This window comes from Dasypus novemcinctus, chromosome 25 (assembly GCF_030445035.2).
Source record: "Dasypus novemcinctus isolate mDasNov1 chromosome 25, mDasNov1.1.hap2, whole genome shotgun sequence".
NCBI lineage: Eukaryota > Metazoa > Chordata > Mammalia > Cingulata > Dasypodidae > Dasypus > Dasypus novemcinctus.
The window spans coordinates 47,607,514-47,629,137 of record NC_080697.1 but is presented as its reverse complement, the minus strand read 5'-3'; the positions used below and the strand labels follow the sequence as shown (position 1 = coordinate 47,629,137).

Below are 21,624 nucleotides of genomic sequence, written 5' to 3'. Positions count from 1 at the left end.
AACATAAATGTGATTGCATGTTCTGTTTGTGACTTCATTCAACAGTGAGTTATAATCATGGAGGAATAGATAAACGGTGGTGTATACACATGATCAAATATTCTGCAGCTGTAAGAAGAAATGAAGTGGTAAATCATATGGCAACATGGACGAACCTGAAGGATGTTATGTTGAGTGAAGTAAGCCAGACACAAAAGGACAAACACTGCATTATTATGAACTATGTATATTGTGTAATCTCATAGAGTTAACTTGAATATGGGTCACCAGAAAATAGAAAGAGGTTAGAAAAAGAAAGGTGAGAGTTAACTTGTGCAGAATTGGTAAAAAAGATGTGTGCTCTGGAAATGAATAGAAAAGGTGAAAGCACAACATAATGTTTGTAACTAGCAGTGCTATTATATGCGTATGACAATGGTTGAAAGGGAAAGTCTAAGGTCATGTAAATTACTAATAGTAAAGCTAAAAAATGTATTATGGGAGTGTATAGCACAGTAAAGCCTCATGTGAAATATGATATGGGTAATATTGCATATATATGACATTTTTCTTTGAAACTAAACAAATGTATACTAATGTTACAAAATGATAATATCAGACCCCCCAAAAAACCATAACAAAACACACACACTATGCAAAATAAAAGACACCAGACACAAAGTACGACACACAGTATGATTCCATTTCTATAAGATATAAATATAAATCACTTTGTAACAATTAAATTAGATTAGTAGTTATGTAGGGCTGGGGAAGGATAGAGGGATTGAGAGGTGATTGCTAAGGATGTGGAGTTTTTCTTTTCAGAGTAATGAAATTGTAAAATTTTTGTGGTGATAAATGCACAACATTGTGATTATACTAAAAGCCATTGATTATATACTTTGGATAGATTGTACGGTAAGTGAATATATCTCAATAATTTGCTTTAAAATAAATAAATAAATAAATAAGCAAGAATAGCCAGAAATAGCAGCTATGTACATCAATTACATCAGGGGAAGCATGGAGGGACTGGAGATGATGAATTTTTTTTTGGTTTGCTTGTCTGGTTTTTTATTTTTTAATTATTATTATTTGAAATAATGAGAATGCTCTAAAAATGATTGAAGTGATGAATGCACAGCTATGTGATTATACCAAACACCATTGATTGTACACTTTGGTTGGATTGTATGCTTTATTAATATGTATTAATAAAATTGATGCCTTTAAAATAAAAAAAATTTAAAAAATAAACTACAAGATAGGACGGTGGGAGTAGGGGTAGAAATGAGGAATGGGGAGTCAATGCTAATGGCCATAGAGTATGTTTGAGGTGATGGAAAAGTTTTGGTAATGGTGGTGGTGATAGTTGTGCAACATTATGAATGTAATTACTATCACCAAATTGTATACTTGAAAGTGATTGAAATGAGGAATTTTATGTTGTATATATGATACCACAATACAAAAAGAAAAAAACCAGAGGCTTTAAGATAAGATCTCAAAGTATGACTAAATTATATTTTTTCCAAGACACGAAACCAAGTTTAAGCTTATTGTCAAAGTCTTCCCCATCTCAATCTAAGGTCAGCCTGATATAAATAGTCTGAGATAAAGAAATTAATGCTTTTAAAAAGTAATGAATTCCTGATGCATGCAACAGTATGGATGAACCTTGAGGACAATATGCTGAGTGCAATAAGCCAGACACAAAAGGACAGCTACTGTGTGATCTCACTGATATCAACTAATTTTAATAAGCAAGCTCACAGAGTGAGAATCTAAAATATAGGTTATCAGGGGATAGACTGGGGGTAAGATGGGGAGCTGACGATTAATTTGTGCAGAACTTCTATTTAGTTTGATGGTTGAGCTTTGGAAAAGGCTGATGGTGATGGTGGCACATTTTTGTGAGTGTAATTAACAGCACTGAACTATTTGTGTTGTGTATGTTACTAGAATGAAAGTTAGAAGATAAAACATAGGACTGTATGACACAGTGAACCCTTTTATGGACGATGGACTTGAGTTAATAGCACAAGCATAAGAATGTTCTTTCATGAATTATAACAAATGTACAACACCAATGCAAGGTGCTAACAAGAGGATGGTAATGGGGGAAATGCACACAATGTAAACAATGGACTATAGTTAGTAGTGCTTTTTTTTTTAAAGATTTATTTATTTATTTATTTTCCCCCCTCCCCTGGTTGTCTGTTCTTGGTGTCTATTTGCTGCGTCTTGTTTCTTTGTCCGCTTCTGTTGTCGTCAGCGGCACGGGCAGTGTGGGCGGCGCCATTCCTGGGCAGGCTGCTCTTTTCTTTTCACGCTGGGCGGCTTTCCTCACGGGTGCACTCCTTGCGCGTGGGGCTCCCCCACGCGGGGGACACCCCTGCATGGGGCGGCACTCCTTGCGTGCATCAGCACTGCGCATGGCCAGCTCCACACGGGTCAAGGAGGCCCGGGGTTTGAACCACGGACCTCCCATGTGGTAGACGGACGCCCTAACCACTGGGCCAAAGTCCGTTTCCCAGTTAGTAGTGCTTAATAGTACTATTTTGATATTCTTTCATCACTTGTAACAAAGATACCACACTAATGTAAAGTGTCAACAATAGGGGGGTATATGAGAATGCTGTATTTTTATATGACTTTTCTGTAAACCTATGACATCTTTAATTAAAAAATGTTTTTGTAAAAGCAAAAAGAAAACCAACCTGGAACTGTACAACACAAATTGTGAGCCCTATTATAGCAATGAACTGTAGTTACTAGTACAATAAAAAAAAAACTCAAGAATTATAACAAATGTACCTCACTAATCCAAAGTATTAATAGGGTAGTATATGGGAACTCTGTGTTTTATGCACAATATTTCCATAAATCTACAACCTCTCTAATAAAAAAAGGTAAAAACAAAGTAAAAAATTATAATCATGATATGATTTTCAAAAATATGATTTTTCATGACTGCATAGTATTGTGTGGGTATGCAATAATATTTACATATTTACTGGATATTTGGGATATCACTGTCTTTTTTCTCTTCTAAAAAAGACATCGTATATTTAACCCTAGTAAAAAATACAATCTAGCCTGAAATACTAATTGAAATGGGGCTTTAGACATGACAGTATATATCTGTGCCATGTAAGTACTGTATCGCCTCGAATGACTCAGTGGACCTCAGTTTCCTTAACTGTAACATGAGGAGACTGGACATGCCATTCTCTAGGAGGGTTCCTTCCCATCCTTCCCATCATTCCTCCCGTTCTGGTTCCAATGAGGTTATTTTGACCATTTCTTTAGGAATAGCAGAAGCCAAGAATCCAACTGAATCTATGGTTCCTAGAATTTGAGCCCAGTAAAATTCCAGGATTACTACACATCATCAGTTAATCCTTGGTAATATGTTTGCATCTCCATGATCAAAACAATATTATCCAGCAATTGTATCCGGCTACCGTGTGCTAGGAATTATTCTCAGTGTATCATATTTATCAACTATTTTCGCCTGGAAAATAACTCCATGAAGTTGTACAATAGTTCACAGATAATAAAATTGATCAACTAATTTGTATCATCTCCTTCTCCTCCTTCTTTAAATAAACTGTCAGGCATAAACAGAGAAGGACGTTGATGGGAGATGTAGAAACAGAAGTCAAGTCACAAATCATCGTCTCTCTCCTAGGTCATAAATCTCAACTTCTGAACTCCTCTGTCAGTTAGCCAGGGCTGGTAACGAGGCTACTCATGGCTGCCGTTACTTTGTGCTCTTTCTATGCTGAAAAAACAGAGTCCCTGGGATGACATTTTTGCATAAAATCTAAGATTCTGCCCCAACCCTCCGGGTGTTTCAGGCTTGGGCCTTACACTGTAATTGCCTGTCACCATTTTGGCAGCATAATTCTGGCAGCAGACGACATTTTAGAATAAAGGAAGTAGGGTGATTCATGGCAGGATTTCACCTAATCCCCATTTAGTTATCCTTAGGTTTTAGCCGTACAAAATGAAACACAAAAACAATAAATAGAAGTTGAAACATACTTTTATCTGGGCTCACAGAAAGCAAATAAACAAAAAGTCATTTGTCTCCAAGGTTTATGTAAGTCTACAAATGTGCCCCATTTAGAACTCTTATTTTCTCTTAATCACTTCAAGGTACTTTCCCTATACTTTCTATTTAAGATTAATTTTCTTGTGTCTTTTTGAACCAAACCAAATATTTCTTGAAGCATTTGTAGGAATGTCTAGAATTTTGCAATTATATAATACTCGATCCTTACAAATAAGAATGCCAAACATAGAAACATCTCTAATCAGAGGATGTAGTGTCAATGGCTTTTCAGTTTAGGGCACTCAGAAATACAGAAAAAAATGATATACAGAGCTTAAGGTGTGGAATATAATGACATTTTACCATTGCAAGTTAAATTAGCATATTAATATTCTTTTTAAAAATTAATTTGGAGATAAAATAATGGAATTGGGTTGCACAACAGTTAATCAACTCCAATCTATTTGATTCTGGACTATCAACTGAGGAACTAACTGAAATAATTGTATATTTACTTAATTACAAGGGATTTTATTTTAAGAGGTAAAAGCTATGATTAGCACTTATTCTAATGGGGAAAAAAGTTAGGTTGTGGTTTTTAGAAAGTGGGTAATTTTTGGAAAAAGGTTTTATATTATTTTTAAAGCACTTTTTCAAGCAGATGCTAGTTTTACAGAAACACAAATCAGCTAGAAAGTTAAATAAATTAGACAATCAACTGGTGTTTGGTTGATGGGAACTAATTTATTAGTTTGCCATCTGCAGTCAAATGTGATACTAAGTATTTGTTACATCCCATTAGATATCTAATCTTTAGTTAATTTTAAGAAAGCATGACTGGATTTCAATACGATTTTTCCTTTGCTATGCCTGCTTTCACCTACTAATCAGTTTACACATCCTGGAGACCAGGTAGCTCTATAGCTAAAGAATTCATGAAACATAACACTATGGAAATAAACTGTTATTGACTGAATTATATCATCCAGGAGATATGTTCAAATCCTAACTTCTGGTCCTGTGAATGTAAATGTATTTTAAAATAGGATATGTATTTTTTAGATTTATTTTATTTATCTATTTCTCCCTGCCCTCCTTGTTGTTTGCATTTGCTGTGTCTGTTCTTCTTCCCTGGTTCTTTAGGAGGCACCTGGGGCTGAACCTGGGGCCTCTGATGTGGGAGGAAGGTGTCTGATTGCTTGAACCACCTCTGCTCCCTGCTTTATTGTATCTCTTATTATGGTTTTTTCCTCCTCACATCTCTTGTGGTGTCATCTTGCTGCATTAGCTCACTGCACCTGCCTGTCTCGTGAGGTCACTGTCTTCTTTAGGAGGCACCAGGAAACTTTGCTCCCTGCTTTGTTGTGCCTCTCTGTGTTTTTTCATCTTTTGTCACTTTGCTGTGCCTGTCCATCATGCCAGCTTGCTGTCTTCTTTAGGAGGCACCAGGATCCGAACCAATGACCTCCCATGTGGTAGACATAAGCCCAGTCGCTTGAGCCATATCCACTTCCCTTAAAATAGGATTTAAAAAATATATATATCTTTTATTTCTTTCTAATTTATTTTTCTTCCCGTCCCTGCCCCTGCCCCTGCCTCTGCCCCCGCCCTGCTGTTTTTACTGTCTGAGTCCATTCACTGCATGATCTTCTGTATCTAGTTCTCTCTTTTTGTCTTTCTTCTCCAGGATTCACTGGGATTCAATCCTGGGGACATCTGATGTGGAGAGATGTTCCCTATCAATTGCGCCACCTCAGTTCCTGGTCTCTCTTTGTTTCTCTTTTGTTGAGAGACTCTCCCCTTTGTCTTTCTTTTATTGTGTCATCATCTTGCTGCATGACTCACCTCCGTGGGCACTGGCTCACCACGCGGGCACTCGGCATGCTGCAGGGGCACTTGGCTCGCCACGTGGGCACTCATGCAGGCACTTGGCTTACCAAGCAGGCACTCGGCTCACTGTGAGGCCACTCTCATGGGCACTGGCTCATCACGTGGGCACTGGCTCATCACGTGGGCACTGGCTCACCAGGCGGGCACTGGCTCACCACGCGGGCACTGGCCTGCCACACGAGCGTGGTTTCTTCTCTTCTTATTCAGCAGGAGGTCCCAGTGAACAAACTGGGTCCTCCCATACGGCAGGCGGAGGATTTATCATTTGAACCACATCCCCTTCCCTTAAAATAAGATTTTGAATATGTTATTAGTTAAGATGAGGCCAGACTGGTTTAGGGTAAGCCCTAATCCAACAGGACTAGAGTCCTTGTAAGGAGAGGAAACTTGGACAGAGACAGATGACTGCTGCGAGACGCAGGGCGAGGCGACCCTGTAATGGAAAAGAGTCGATTGCCAGCAAGTTGCCACCAGAAGCCTAAAGACTGCACCGGAAGCACGGGCCTGCTGGCACCCTGATTTCAGGCGTGGAGCCTCCCAAACTGTGAGGCAACAGATTCCTGTCCTCTAAGCCCACTAGTCTGTGGTCCTTTGCTCAGTAGCCCTGACTAACTACAGGCGTGGGTGCTACTGTCACAAATATGTGAAGATGTGGAAGGGATTTGGGATTTGGGGAGTGCGCAGAGGCTGGAAGGACTTTGAGGCCCTTGGTAGAAAAAGCCTGGATTGCCCTGAAGAGACTGTTGAGAGAAACGTGGGTATTAAATGTGCTTCTGGGGAGGCTTTAGAAGGAAATGATGAATGTGTTTTGGAAGAGAGTGGTGGAGCACTTGGTAAAATCATTTTCTGGTGTCAGACAGAAGGCAGAGCTGGTCGGTGATGAACTTGGATATGTAGCTGAGATTTCTAAGGAAAGTGGGGGAGGTGCAGCCTCACTTCTCTCTGCTGCTCACAGGAAAATATGAGTGGCAAGAGATAAATTGAGGAGTGAATTGTTAGGGAAAAAGGAACCAGCACTTGATCTGTTTGTTTGTTTGTATGTTTTTGCAAATTCTCAGCCTATCCAGGTAGCTCTGGAATCAGGGCCAAGGGTATAGCTGAAAAACCATTTGCTAGAGATTAGACATATGACTAATGGATCCAATCGACCATCTCCGAAGAAGCCAGAAAAAGAGATGTGTTTATCCCTGAAAGAACTGGGGAGGACCCTCTTGTATGATGATTTGGGCCCCTATGAATTGCACAGAAGACTGACAAGGTTTTTAGAATTTTTTTATCAGCGAAAACCATGGGGAGCGGGAGTACCTCAGTGGTTGAGTCACCTGCTTCTCATGTACCAGGTCCTGGTTCAATCCCTAGTACCTCCTAAAAACAGACAGACCAAAAAACCCTGCTGCCCTCCTGTACTGAAAGGGGCAGGGATGGGATAAAATACTGGAAGAACAATTCCAAGAGTGGGAACATGGACACAAAAGGGCAGCACACCTGCTGTTGGGACAGGTGTGGCTGCCACTTTGATAGGCTCAGAGGACAAAGCCTCGAGCTACAGTTAATCTCAAGCCTTGAAATCTAATGGAATTTGCCCTGCTGGGTTTCAGACTTATTTGGGACCCATGACCTCTTTTTCCCTTCCAGGGTCTCACTTCTGGAATGCAAATGTCTATCCTATGCCGATCCCGCCACTGTACTTTAGAAGCAGGTGACTTGTTTTCCAGGTTTCACAGGTCCACAGACGGAGGGGAATCTTGTCCCAGGGTGGGCGTTACCCCTAACTGATTTAAACGGGATTTCAGGCATAGAATTGTTACTGAAATGGCTTAATGCTTTTTGGGAAGCCAGGAAGGAGGAGTGGATATACCTGGAGGCAGAATTCTTTCTGCTTCTTGAAACCCTTGGTTCTTGCTTTTAAGACTTTTTACTGGTTGGACCAGGTCCACCACCCACATTGTTGAGGGAAATCGCCTTTAAAGTCAACTGATTGTTAATCTGTGAAGTTATCTCCACATCAACTATTTGGTCAGTGCTTGACCAAACACCTGGACAGCATAACCTGGCCAAGTTGATACACAGAACTAACCATCACACAGACTTTCACCCCTCTCCAACCCACGCTAAAATTCTATTATTGACAAATGCAAAATATGCTGAGGTGATTGTATTAAGTAGGTTGCTCGGTTTACAGGGCTTCATTCAATTCACAAGAGCCCTAGGAAGTAAATATCATTATCCCCATCTAACAGATAATGAAGAAGGTTTGAGTGATTTACTGAGGTCATAGAACTGGTAAGAAGTGGAGATGATACTGCAACTGAAGTCTTCTAGTGACTAGCTCAGGGCTCTTGCCAAATTGACCAGCCATTGATATCAGTCAATGATTTGGGATTCCTAAGGCATTGATTTTCATATCTTTAAGGGCGGTTGAGGAAGGTAATCTAACATGAGCCATTCAAAATTCCTCTAACTCTACATGTGGCTTTGCACTGAAAGTTTTTTTTTTTTTTTAACCTTTCAGTTCGTTTACTGTGGTTAATATTTTGCTAAATTAGAAAAAACAAAAACTTTCCTGGTATCCTGTTTCACTCAGCAAGCAGCAGAAAGTAACTTTGGCTGATAGAAGCAGAAAAGAGAATTACTGAGAGATATTGAGAAGGTAGCTCATGGGGTCTCTGGAAAAGCCAGAGAGTTAGCTCTGAAAATGGGTCACCAGACACTGGCCAAGGGAGGCGCTGGGAGGCATCCAGGGACCGCACCGTGCCCCACCCCATGCCAGACTACGCACTCACGTCCCTGGAAAAGGTTTGCTGCCTCCCCTTCTGCTGACCCAGCACCAACTCTCCCCTCTCCCTGCTCTTCACTGTGCTCAACTTTAGATTCTCAAAGTCTTGCACAAGAGGGTTGGATTGCCGGAGTCACGTACACACACCCAGTGAGGGGAAATCAGATTGTGTCATAAGAGGTGGCCCCACCTTCTGCCAACACTCTAGTATGGGGAATTTCCAAAATGCAGAAAGAGGTCCAGGAGTTTAGGGTCTCCCAAATGACAAATGTCCATTGCAAGTGCCCATCGCTAAGTGGACAAGAAAGGTGAAAACAGTGTTCTAGGGGAACATAGAAAAGACAGGCTTAGCTTCTAACTTCACTTTGGATAACCGAGGCTTAACTGGCTGAACTTAGTTATTTTTTTGTGTTGAAAAGCACCCAGAAAAAGAAAAAAGAAAGGTACTGCCATTTGTTTTGTATTTACTGCATTTCAGCTACATTAGGCAAGGCATCTCAAGGAAAATCTTCATTATGACCATGCCATACAAACTGCAGATCACAGGGCACCTGGCTGGTAAGCTGTAAAGCTAGGACTTATGCCAAATTTCAGTGACTACACAACCGGCGTGTATTCATCATGCGGCTGCCCATTCGCTCTTCAGTTACTGTTGGGGATGGAATCGTTTCCCCAGCAAAAGACAAGGTCAGATTCCAGCCCACTTGTAAACTGGACCTTTGAAGATGCCATTGGTTACGGTGTACCCACACAGAAAGAGGGGGGCCTTAATCCAATATGGCCGGAGTCCTCAGGAGTGGAGGAAATTGGACACAGAAAGGAAGAACGTAGAGCTGGAGCCACGGGAACCTGGAAGGGAAGGAGAAAACGTCACCATTCACGTTGCCAGGTGACAGGGAAGCCGAGACCCCAGGAATCGCTGGTAAGACCAGCCCCAGAGCCCCACAGTCTTCAGGGAGAAAACATTGTCTTGCTGCTGCCTCAGTTTTGGACTTGTCCTAGCCTCAAAACTGTGAGCCAATAAATTACTGTAATTTAAGCCAACCCTTTGTATGGTGTTTGTTTCAGCAGCTGAGAAACTAGTACAGTGACCATGAAAATGGGATACTTGTGGTTCAACATGGGTAGTTGACACACGCATTTGCTTCCACTTCTCAAATTCCAATAAAATTACAGCCACAAGATTGTGAAGACAAATGCTCAAAAGCCCTCCAGGACAAAGAGAAAAGGACTGGCAGCGCAATAGCAACACAATTCTGAAAGCTGAAAGTCTGGAGAAAACTGAACCCTAAACGAGTAAGGTGGAAAATCCAGGGCCAGCCCAGGAGCTGATCACGGCACCCGATACCTCTGAAAATTAAGGTGCGTGTGTGTGGGGGTGCTGAGAGCAGGCAGACTGGATCAGAAGCTCTACGGGAAGCAGCTGTGACATTGAGTCCCTCTGCCTTCCTCCCTTACCCCCTTCCCTGGTGCCACCTAAAGCCTGGCGGTTCAGTCTGTGGAGATGCGTGATCTGAGGCTGGGAACATCTCCCCCCTGAACAGTGACAGGAGTCCACCCTGCCCACTTGCCCGCCCTGCCACCCACCCCCTCCCCCGAGTCCCTGGTCCACTTGAGTTGGCACAAGTGAGCCATAGAGCATTGGCCTTTACAGAGAGGCTCCCGGGTTGGAATCTCTGCTGCGCTTTCTTGTTTCGAGATTGTGGGTAAATCACTGAACTCTCCTGCCTAATCACACTCATCTGTAATCTGGGGGTCCTAACAGTACCCACAGCACAGGGAGGTTGTGAGGCTTAAATACCTAGCAGAGTGCCTGGCACACAGCTATTCTAGCTGGCTTCAAGGCTTATAGCTTCCATTTTAGCAGATTAAAGATTCACCTTTAAATCAACCAGCACAAGAAAATACCTTTGAGGCTGCCATCTGGTTAGTCATCTGTAGTGAAACCCACTGTGGGAAAAAGAAATTTGGAGGAGACAATGCCAGGAACTGATATAATTAAGTAAAACAAGTTAACAGAATGAAGAAACTAGTTAAATAAATAATGGTATGTGCATATAGCAGAACGTTATATAGACATCAAAACATTTAGAAAATACTCAGGATATAAGTTTAAGGAAAAAAAATTGCACACTTCAGTTAATTCAACACAGAAACCAGCTTGACCTCGCTTAAGCTAAAAGGGAGGAAGGGCTTATAAAAATACATGGCTGTTTTGGGGAAAGCAGGCAGCAGGCACAGGAACTGGATTTCTAAAGCCAGGTATAGAAATCTCTAAAGAGTTTTCTTTCTTCTTCATTTCTCCTTTTCTTCACGTGTCTGCTTCACATTCCCCTCTTTCTCAAGCTACATCTTGAAAAGTTGCGAGTAGAGAATGACGGACATATTTTAATAAAAATTCCCAGCTCCCGTGAGAGAAAATCTGATCAGCCCTGCTGGAAACCACTGACCATCCCTCTCCCCTGAGGCATGGCCAGGAGACAGGAGTGGCACTGGAGAGGTACAACTTGTTTTATCTGTGGAATCATTTGTGGAGTCAAAGTTGTGCTATGTTGTAGTGCAATGGAGTATCATTCAATGCATCCTAGCCTAGAATTTGGCAGAAGGATACCACCTGCCTTCTTGAGTGAGGAGGACAATTCTCAAAGACAGGAGTCAGTTTTTCAGCTAGGAAAAGTGACAAACAAACTCTCACCGGGGAGCAGAGGTAGCTCAGTGGTTGATTGCCTGTTTCCCATGTACAGGGTCCTGGATTCAATCTCCAGGGCCTCCTAAAAACAAAACAAAACAAAACAAGGGAAGCAGTTGTGGCTCAACTGATAGGGCATCTGCCTACCATATGAAGGGTCCAGGGTCCGATACCCAGGGCCTCCTGACCTGTGGTGAGCTGGCTCATGTGCAGTGCTGCCGCATGAAGGGAGTGCCATGCCACACAGGAGTGTCACCCGTGAGGGGAGCCCCATGCACAAGGAGTGTGCCCCGCAAGGAGAGCAGCCCCCCGCGAAAAAAACAAAGCGCAGCCTGCCCAGGAGTGGTGTCGCACATATGGAGAGCTGACACAGCAAGATGACGCAACAAAAAAAGTGACAGTTTCCTGGTGCCTCATGACAAGAATGCAAGCAGACACAAGAACACACAGCGAATTGACACAGAGAGCAGACAATGGGGGGAGGGGAGGGAAAGGGGAGAGAAATAAATAAAATAAATCTTTAAAAACAAAAACAAAACAAGATTGCATACATAGAATATGGTTTCAGTTATATTTATAAATATTAGGAACAGCACAGGATTTTTCCTAAAAAATGATGGTTGCCTCTGATGGTGGATTATATATTGTTTTGATTTTCTACTTTACACTTTACTGAATTTTCTTAATTTTTTGCAAGGAGAATAAGATTCTTTTATCATTAAAAAAATAATAAAAGTGGTCCATTTTGTTTTATTTAAATATGATACATGGTCTCATAAGTATAACTGTACTTTGGGGACAATCGAACAGAATGTTTGAAATTGTAACTGTTGCAGAAAACGCACGGACCATGTTTTCTGTTATTACATAGAGCATCAACACACATTCCCCAAGGAGTAGACACTAAAATGGGAACACATGTTGGAAAAACAATGGGTATCTCTAGCTAGATTGAGGCAGTGGAAGTTGTAAAAGTGATCGGGTAGCATTAAGAAAAGAATATGAGAAAGCACTTTGCAATTGTTTCAGTGTCATTGCCTTACTATAAAACCCCAAGGTAAAATCAGTGTCGTGGATATACTTTGACTCTCTTAAATTTTACTGAATACTGGATAACAAGTGATTCACTATATACTTCCTATTCTTATCCATCTTTAATACCATTGCTTCTCTATTAGCTTGGAGCAATATTCCATGCTTTTACTTTTCTTCAAGTAATCAATATATGGAGAGGGTTAAACCAGTATATTGTTGTTGCTGTCGTAATTGTTCAGTGGAGGTAAGGGTCTTAAGCAAGAGTTGTCTTTGGTTTTTGGTTTGCAGCTTATCCACTCCTTCGATTTTCCCAAGCAACGCACATCTCTTTCAGAAGGGTTGACGTTGGAGCAGAGTGGATGCCGCCGTGTGCTTCCAGATGCTCTGTCATTCCTGTGACTGTAACAGCTGAATGATTGTCGTAAGTGTGGGGGCTTGTCTTCAGCATAGTTGGAGTCTGGGTGACTTCAGGCAGGGAGCAGGCCCTAGCACAATGAAGGATGATGAGTTTCAGGCAGCAGTCACAAGTGCTGTGTTAGGTGGGGTGGGTGAAGTTGGGGTACTGGAGCAGTGGCATCCATACACAATGCAAAAAGCCTAAATCATACCAGGATCATTATGGAGGGAAACAGCCACAGCCAGAAGTCAACTGGTCAGGATGACAAGACTTTTTCCCTGGCCAACCTTGGCTCTGCCAAACCACTAACTCTGTGACCTTAAGTAAATTGTTGCTTTCTCTGGCTCCTCAAGTAAAAGGAGAGGGTCGGGTTAGCTCAGTGGTTTTCAAACATTTTTTTTTTCTCTAGCACCCTATGTTTAAAGGAAATATTACAGAAAAAGCCAACATAGAAAAAAAGATAAAAGAGAAGTTACTCTGCTTAAAGCAAGGGTGGTACCCTGAAGTCCTGAGATCCCTGCAGCTCCTAAGGGAGCTAAGTAGAATGAAGTTGAAACACTTTTTTATTATATGATGTTTAAATCCTCCTCAAGCTGTAGCATGCCACCTAGGAGACTATCTGTGCTAGATATCAATCTCGTAGCTTCAGCATCTAGACAATCACTCACATTTTTGAAAAGTTAAATTCTCTTCATACTCAGATATTTTAAAAAGCAGCTTAGAGCAGAAGCTAAAATGGCAACAGGCTCAAAGCAGACAGGGTTAGTCTTAACTACTAACTCTTCTGACCTTACACAAAAGGCTTCAGGGCTCTCATTCTTGATCCCTTCTACTGTAAAGAGAAAATAATATTGTGTCTTGATAACCGTACAAGGTTACAGGATGTGGGAGATATTCAAATAATGAGAAATGTGAGGAAACTGCATTTATAAATTAAACTCAATCAAAATCTCTAATGGTTTGGATAATGTGCTGGGTACAAAAGAAGGTTCAGAGATAATTAAGATATAATCCCAGATCTAAAGTAGCCTACCATTATAAAATCCTTACAAATGTAAGACACTGTCTTTATTTATAAATCAAAATGCACCGTGCAAATAAACCTCTTCGTTTCATGAGTTCCAACTGAAAAGTTACAAGAAAATGGAAGAAAATTCAGGAATATTTGTAAAGTTGCTGCCACGGAAAGATTCAGTTCCCAGATAAAGATTGTAATACATAAAAAGCCAAAAATAAAATATTTTCTGAAAGATAACTATCATTTAGGACATATTCTTTGATATTGAAGACCCTTTTCTGAAGGAGAAACAACTCTGATTTCTTTCCTTGAAAATGAATTACTAGGACTTCCACTTATGGGAAGACAGAGTAGATGTACTTTTCCCTATTCCCAGAACTAAATTAACAAAAACTCTATATATTATGTATAAAGCAAACAAAAGAAGACTCTGAAAAATGGAGAGGAGAAATCAGACTAGTTGGGGTACCCAGCAGTTGAGAAACATCATGGTGGTGAGTTCCCAGATCTTATTTGTCTCTATATTCCAGTCTTGTAACTGAAGAAGACCGTCACCTGGAACTTGTCTGCCAGTGGTTGCAGACAATAAAATCCCCAACAAAAGCTTGTAGTCTCCAGCCAAAGGACAAGGAAAGGGCAGCATAGAAAAACAGAAAATTTGTATGCAATAATTGCCCTATTCTAGCCAATGCCATTTAAAAAACTGTGACCCCAAATCCTCTAAGATTCCTTGGCATGCCTAGATTTCAACCCTTGCAAGTCTACCTACTGAGCTGGTACCAGTAAAGGTCACGTAGAGAACTGGGAGTTTCATACCAGCTGACTGGTAATGGTATATACCTCCACCCTAGGATGCCAGTGAAAACCACATGGGAAACCTGTATTTGGGATGTCCCTCCCTTCCTCACTGGGATAGTATCAGAGAAGGTTTGTTGTAGAGTCAGGACTTTGATCATTGTCCAGTATTAACAGGACCATCCCACTGTGGTGTCAGTAGAGACCATCTAGGGGATTGGAACTCCCACCTGCATCCAAAAGTAATAAAGAAACTCCACCACTTGAGTGTCTCCACACACAGAAGTGGCTGAGTGGGGAATCTGGATTTCTATCTTTATCTAACATAATGAGGCAATACCCCCTCCTTCTCCTGCCAGAACAGTATCAGAGAAAGCCAACTAAAATAGAGCCACAGTCTTTTAATATATAAAGCCTCCATGTTTCAAGAGAATATCACTTATACAAGAACCAGGAAGATCCCAAACTGAATGAAAAAAAAGACAACTAATTGAGGTACATGCTGAGATGACAGTATGCTAGAATTATATGACAAATATTTTAAAGTAGTTATGATACAAATGCTTCAACAAGCAGTTACAAACATGCTTGAAACAAAAGAAAAGAATTAGAAAGGCCTCAGCATAGATATAAAGAACCAAGTGGAAATTTATAACAGACATAAAATTACTGAAATGAAAAAATCAGTGGATGAGTTGGGGACAGAGGAAAGAATCTGTAAACTTGAAAATAGAAAAATAATTTATCTAATGTGAACATCAGAGAGAAAATAAATCAAATCCAAACAAAAAATGAACACAGTTCTGGTATCTGTGGGTCAATAGCAGAGGTCTAACATTTGTGTCATTGGAGTCCCAAAAGGAGAGAAAAAAGAGGGCAAGATTGGAAAAGTACTCAAAGAAAACTCTTCAAGTATCATGAGTCATAAACCTACAGTTGCAAGAAACTGAGTGAACCCTAAACTGGATAATCCCAAATATATCTACATGAAAACACATCACAATTAATCTTCTTAAAACTAAAGACAAAGAAAAAATTCTTGAAAGAAGTGGAAGCACAACATTGTGAACATAATTAAGAGCACCGAAATAAAAGGGGAAATTTTATGTTGTATATATGTTGCTAAAATAAAAAACAAAAAAACCCATAGGCATACAACACTAGCAATGAACCTGAATATAAACTGTGGATTATAGTTAATAGTGCAATTATAATATTCTTTCATCAATTGTAACATATGTAGCACACTAATATATGGTATTATTAATAGGGGTGTTATATATGGGAACTCTGTTTTCTGAATGAATTTTCTGTAAACTAATAAATTCTCTAATAAAATAATAAATCAACAGTTAAAAATCAAAACAATATAATTAGAAAATGAGACATCTAGAGATAGTTCACCAAAGAGGATACACCAATGGCAAATAAGCACATGAAAAGATGGTCAACATTATTAGCAATTAGGGAAATGCAAGCTAAAACCACAAGGAGATGTCACTATTAATATGTTACTATTAATATATACCTATCAGAAAAGCTAAAATTTAAAATTTAAAAATAGTGATGATACCAAAGGCTGATGAGTTTGAAGAGAAAGTAGCTCGCTAATACATTGGTTGGGGAAATGCAAAATGGTACAGCCACTGTGGAAAACAGTTTGGTTAAAAACTAAACATACAACTACCCTATAATCTAGAAATTGCACTCCTGGGTAGTTATCCCAGAGAAATGAAAATTATATCCACATAAAAACCTGTACACAAATGTTTATAGCGGCTTTTTTCATAATAGCTAAAAACTGAAAACAACCCATATATCCTTCAACTGGTGAATGGCTCAACAAACCGTCACATTCATACCATGGAATTCTACTGGCAAGAACAAGGAACAAATTATTGATAGATGCAATAATTTAGCTGATCTCCAGGTAATTATACTGAGTAAAAAACGTTAATCACAAAAGTGTATATGCTTTACAATTTCATTTATATAACATTCTTGCAATGACAAAATTAGAAAAATAAAGGACAGATTAGTAGTTGCCAGCATTTGGGGATGTGGCCATAGCTGTGGCTATTACTTGGCAACATGAGGGATCCTTTTGGTAATGGAGCTGTTTTCTGTATCTTGACTGTGTCAATGTTGGTATCCTTGTTGGAATATTATACTGAAGTTTTGTGAGATGTTACCATTGAGAGAAACTGGGTAAAGTATACATCACACTGAAACCTCTCTGGATTATTTCTTACAACTGCACATGAATCTACAACTATTACAAAATAAAAAGGTTAATTTAAAAAATGAATTACCGAACCCCTATTTAAGTAACCTTCTTCCATCTAATTTTTTTTTATTCCCTCCACCCCCAGATGGCTCCCTTGTTTGTCTGCTCATCTTACTCAGGAGGCACCAGGAACTGAACCTGAAACCTCCTATGTGGGAGGTGAGCACCCAATTGCTTGAGCCACATCCAGTCTTCTTCCATATAATTTCTCTCCCCCTCCCTCTCCCCCCTTTTTCCTCCCCCACCCTGCTATTTTTGCTATAGGTGTCCATTCGCTGTGTGATCTTCTGTGTCTGTTTCTTATTTTTTTTTTTTTTTTGCCTTTTCTTCTTGTTTGCTCCTCTAGGTTTCACTGGGATTCAATCCTGGGGACCTCCAAGGTGGGAGAGAGGTACCCTGTCACTTGCACCACCTCAGTTCCTGGTTTCTCTCCCCTGCGTCTCTCTATTGTCGCATCATCATCTTGCTGGGTCACTCCCTGAGCATGTACGGGCCTGGCTTGCCTTTACCAGGAGGCCCCGGGGATCAAACTCGGGTCCTGCCATATGGGAGACAGAAGTCCAATTGCTTGAGCCACATCTTCTTCCTCATGTAAATTTGAAAGAAATTAAATATAATAAAATATTACATATACCTAACTCTAAAATGACCTTAAATATGTTTCTCTAATCTGGAAATCCTATGCTTTCAAGAGTTATCTTTATGAACATCGGATACCATTGCACCATTTAAAAAAACAACAACAAAAATGTCTAACTTTCTAGTGCCTTGAAATTCACGTAAATAAAGAAGCCCTATTCTCATCTCTATAGGAGACATTAGAAGAAAATGCGGTTAGTGTTTTTTTCTGTGCAGCCATATTTGGAGTCAAACAAACATGTCTGTGGTGAATTGTAATGAAGTGGAGCATCGTTAAAATCCACAACACATCCTAGCCTAGAATTTAGTAAAAGGCAAATCCATTTCACAAGGGGCCTCAGAACTGTCACCAAGTATGCGAAAGGCTGTTACGTAAAGAGGGATTAGACTTTACAAAGCTTCAAAGAGCAGAGCTAGAACCAATGAGTAAGTATTAACAAAAGGCCGGGGGATATTTTTGTCTCAAAATAAGAAAACTTTGAACAATTAGAGCAACACAAAGTGGGCAGAAGCTGCATAAAGAAATAGTGAGTTCCCTGACCTGGGGCCTTTGTTCATAAGAAAATTACTAGATGAATCTGCTAGCCTCTGAGAACCCTGAAGGCAGGAACCATCCTTTTTTCTTTCTCTTTTTTTTCTTACAAAAGTTGTGAGCTTACAAAACAATCATGCAGGAAGTGCAGAATTCCCGTACATCACTTCCAATACCTTACATTATTACAGGTTACAGAAGAACACGATCAGGCTACTACCGCTAACTGCAGTCTCTTTCACTGTCTTCCTCATAGCCTCACACTGAATCAGATACACGGTGAGTGTGTTAACTTTATTGAACAGCATTTGGGCTCCCAATTTTTTCACAATGTGACTCTTCTTCCCCGCTGGCTAGTTAGCCTCTCTCCTCAGGGATACCAGTGATGTACATACACTGGGTAAGTCTTTCCCTCTAAAGAGGATCAGAGAGTTTACTTTCGACTGAATAACACACAATATGAGATTTAGCAACTAGTCTTCGGGGGTATTTCACAATCTCTTGGTTCTCCGGTGATCAAACAGAGCAGCATTTAGGCTTCCATCCTGGCCAAGTCTAGAGGGTCAATGTATTGTTTTCATGTTTACTGATACTCGAGTGATGTCGAATAGGGATTAAGGACAAGGAGATTCTCTCCAGTGGTGCTACAGGGCCGGTTTTACAAGCTCAGAGAATTATAACAGCACAGTATAAAGTATTATGACCTAGTAGTGAAGCACGCCGGCTCTGGAATTAGACTAACGGTGTAAATCCTGGTTCCACCTACCAGTGAGACCTCAGGCAATTTACAAAGCCTCTTCGTACCCAAGGGTCTTTATTTATCAAAGTGGGATGATAATAATAGCAACTTCCTCATCAGATCATGTCAGGATTAAGTGAATTAATACATATAAACACAATTAGAACAATACCTGGAATATGATGAGGAGTTATTGTTATTAATCGGTAGATTTGTATAGTAGAATATCCATCACCCTGTGGCCGTTTTCCTTCTCTCCAGTCCATTCTCTGAGGTGACACAGCATAGAAATAAATCTACAGGCCACAGTGGAGCGCTTATAAATTGCTGGATTGACGAATGCCCTTGCTTTATGGTTGGTGGAAGTGCCCGAAGACTAAAAGGGATGGCTGGCTGAATAACGAAGTAGAAAATTTTGCAAATAGGGGCTTAATTTACAGTTGGCATTTATCCATCCACTGTCTCTGGCAAAGATCTTATTACAACCAGTGGTGTTTATTGCCCTTTCCAAGGAGAGGTTTCAAGTAGGATCTTGTTCTTATGCTAATGTGCAACTTATTCAAAGTCTAAAAGTTAATCTAGCAAAGTGTACTTTCTTCTCCCTCCTTCCTCCTCAGCTAAATCCACCACTTAGCATTTAGAGTTGAGGCCAAACAAGAGTGGCTTATTCCTTTACGGTATAGTGTTTTGCAGATTGTAGTTGTAAAACCTTAGTGGGTTGTGAAATCAGTTCAGTGTGTCTGGACCAGCATGTTTTTAAATGAATAAAAGAATAGGAATTATTAAAGTACCAAGTTGTTTTCTTACAACGATTCCTTTGACCAAGGTCAAAAAAATTTGAAGCCACTGTTGGAGATATATCCACTTCCCAAGTGAAGGTTCATTTTAGGTAGCACCTGCCATGTGCCCCTATCCAGACATAGGTGGGAGCGCTGCCCACCCATTGGCCTGGCCAGAGCAATCTAACCCCTCGGAAGCTGTAACTGATGTCAAAGAGCTCCTTCCTCTGGTCATAGGGCTTCCTGGTCCCCCCACAAGTCCAAATCAGGGCTTCTTAGCCAGTGGCTCACATCAGGATCACCTAGGGCAGCCTCAAAATGCTCATGTCTGGGTCCTGATGGCCGGGGGTCTTACTGCTAGAAGCCAGGGGTAGCTTCTCATTGTGGGTGCTGGCAACAGCTGCACAGGTGATCCTGATGACGACTTCCAGTTAGAAACTCCTGATCTGTGTGCCGCGTAAGGCCACCCACGAGTGGGGCAGGGAAAGAGAGAGAGAGCACGGCAAGATTTTGTGGGAAAGCCAGGTATACTTTGTCAGCCAAAAACCCTGTTTCGTTTTCTGTTGGTCTCTACACAGTTAGAGCTAAATAAAAGCCTCTCCTATTCACCTCTGCAATGAGGGATCCCCCAGCCTGAGACTGTCGCCTCCCTGGACCCATCGCTCTATCCTTTCCACACCAGCCTCGGGTCCCTGTTCACCTCACCCGCTCATACCTCCTGCACCTTCACCCTTGGGTTGTTCTGACTCTCTTCTCATTTCTCTCCCTCCTTCCTTCCCTCCAAAGCTCCTCCAGGAGGGGATGACTGCATACATCTCCCTGAAACATGAGCCATAAGTTCCTCCCTGGGTGGAAATTCCCCTTAGCAAGTATTTTCAGTTAGCATGTTATACACTGGAATGAACAAAGCCACAAAGATGGGAAAAGCTGACCCTCAAGGACAGGGAGGGTTACTCACTTCAAATGCAGCCTTGGAATGCCGTTCCCCTCACCCAACTCCTTCCTCCCAAGCTGAGCAGAAGAGCAAGGCTCTTCATCCCCCCTGCTGACCTGTGCAATGTCCCAGGAGCTCTGGGGAGGGCGGCGAGGGGCTGAGGCCAGTCACGGAAGGCGGTGAAAGGTAATGAATTCTGACTCTGAAGGCAGGCCTTCTGCTGGCAGTCTGGGCTGCCTTGGAAAGGATTCTGGGATCTGGACAGTGTCCAAGGTGACAGTGGAAAATCCCATGACATCCTCATGAGGAAGTTGGCAAACATCCATGACACGGTGAAGGACTGACCAAGGGTAAAATGTGGCTGCTCCTCTGATAAATGGTTTCGTGTTGTAGATGATTAAAATGGATTGAATGACCTGCCTAAGGTCCCTCAAACTAGTGAGACCAGAACCCAGATCTCCATGACATGGTCTCAATTCCTCTTCCCAACTTCATCCCCTTATCTCCTGCCACCTGCTCCTTTTCTCTTTGCTTCTCTTTCTTCTTCTCTCTTGCCTACCTGTGTACCTAAGCCAGCCTCCAAGGACCCCTGAAATGGGCATCTCTTGTCAGCTGTGTTCTTGTCTGTAGCTTGGAGGTTCTGTGTTTGGTTTGGCAAAAGGAAGTTTGGTTTGAGGATCACTGTAATCATTATTTGCTAGGCGACCTTGAACAAGTCCTTCAACATTCCGGTAAATCAGTTTCACCATCTACAAAATGCAAAGAATTACAACTATCTTATCATTGTGTGAAGATGATATTTATGAAAATACTTTAAAAATACTTTCATCGTTATTTCGTAGTTACCTTTAATATTTTAAAAACACTAAGGTTTAAAGCATTTTTAAAAATGTTATCCTAGTGTATCTCTAAGGGTCTAGAACATTTTCCAAAAATTCCTTATTTATTTGGACATCTTTTCATTATGCCTCTATTCCAACAAGTCTTCCTTCATCATTAACCCTGAAGTGGAAAATAATGGGGAGGAAGATAGCATTTCAAAGTCAGGGAAAATAGAGTTTTATAATGTGTT

The 21,624-nt window shown here is 40.9% G+C and overlaps 1 protein-coding gene across 7 annotated transcripts in view; it reads right to left on the bottom strand.

The window, feature by feature from the left end:
* Positions 1 to 21,181, bottom strand: part of LOC131276009 (ferritin light chain-like) — a 178,559-nt gene extending 157,378 nt beyond the window's left edge. For 5 of the 7 annotated variants that reach the window (XR_011647408.1, XR_011647407.1, XM_071211850.1 and 2 more), the window contains exon 1: positions 20,669 to 21,181. Coding sequence is in view for 2 of the 7 variants with exons in the window: in XM_071211850.1 (XP_071067951.1) it covers positions 20,669 to 20,874 (206 nt within the window). In the remaining 5 variants the exon portion in view is untranslated. The other 2 variants (XR_011647406.1, XR_011647409.1) reach the window with 2 other exon arrangements.
* Positions 21,182 to 21,624: the final 443 nt, after the last annotated feature.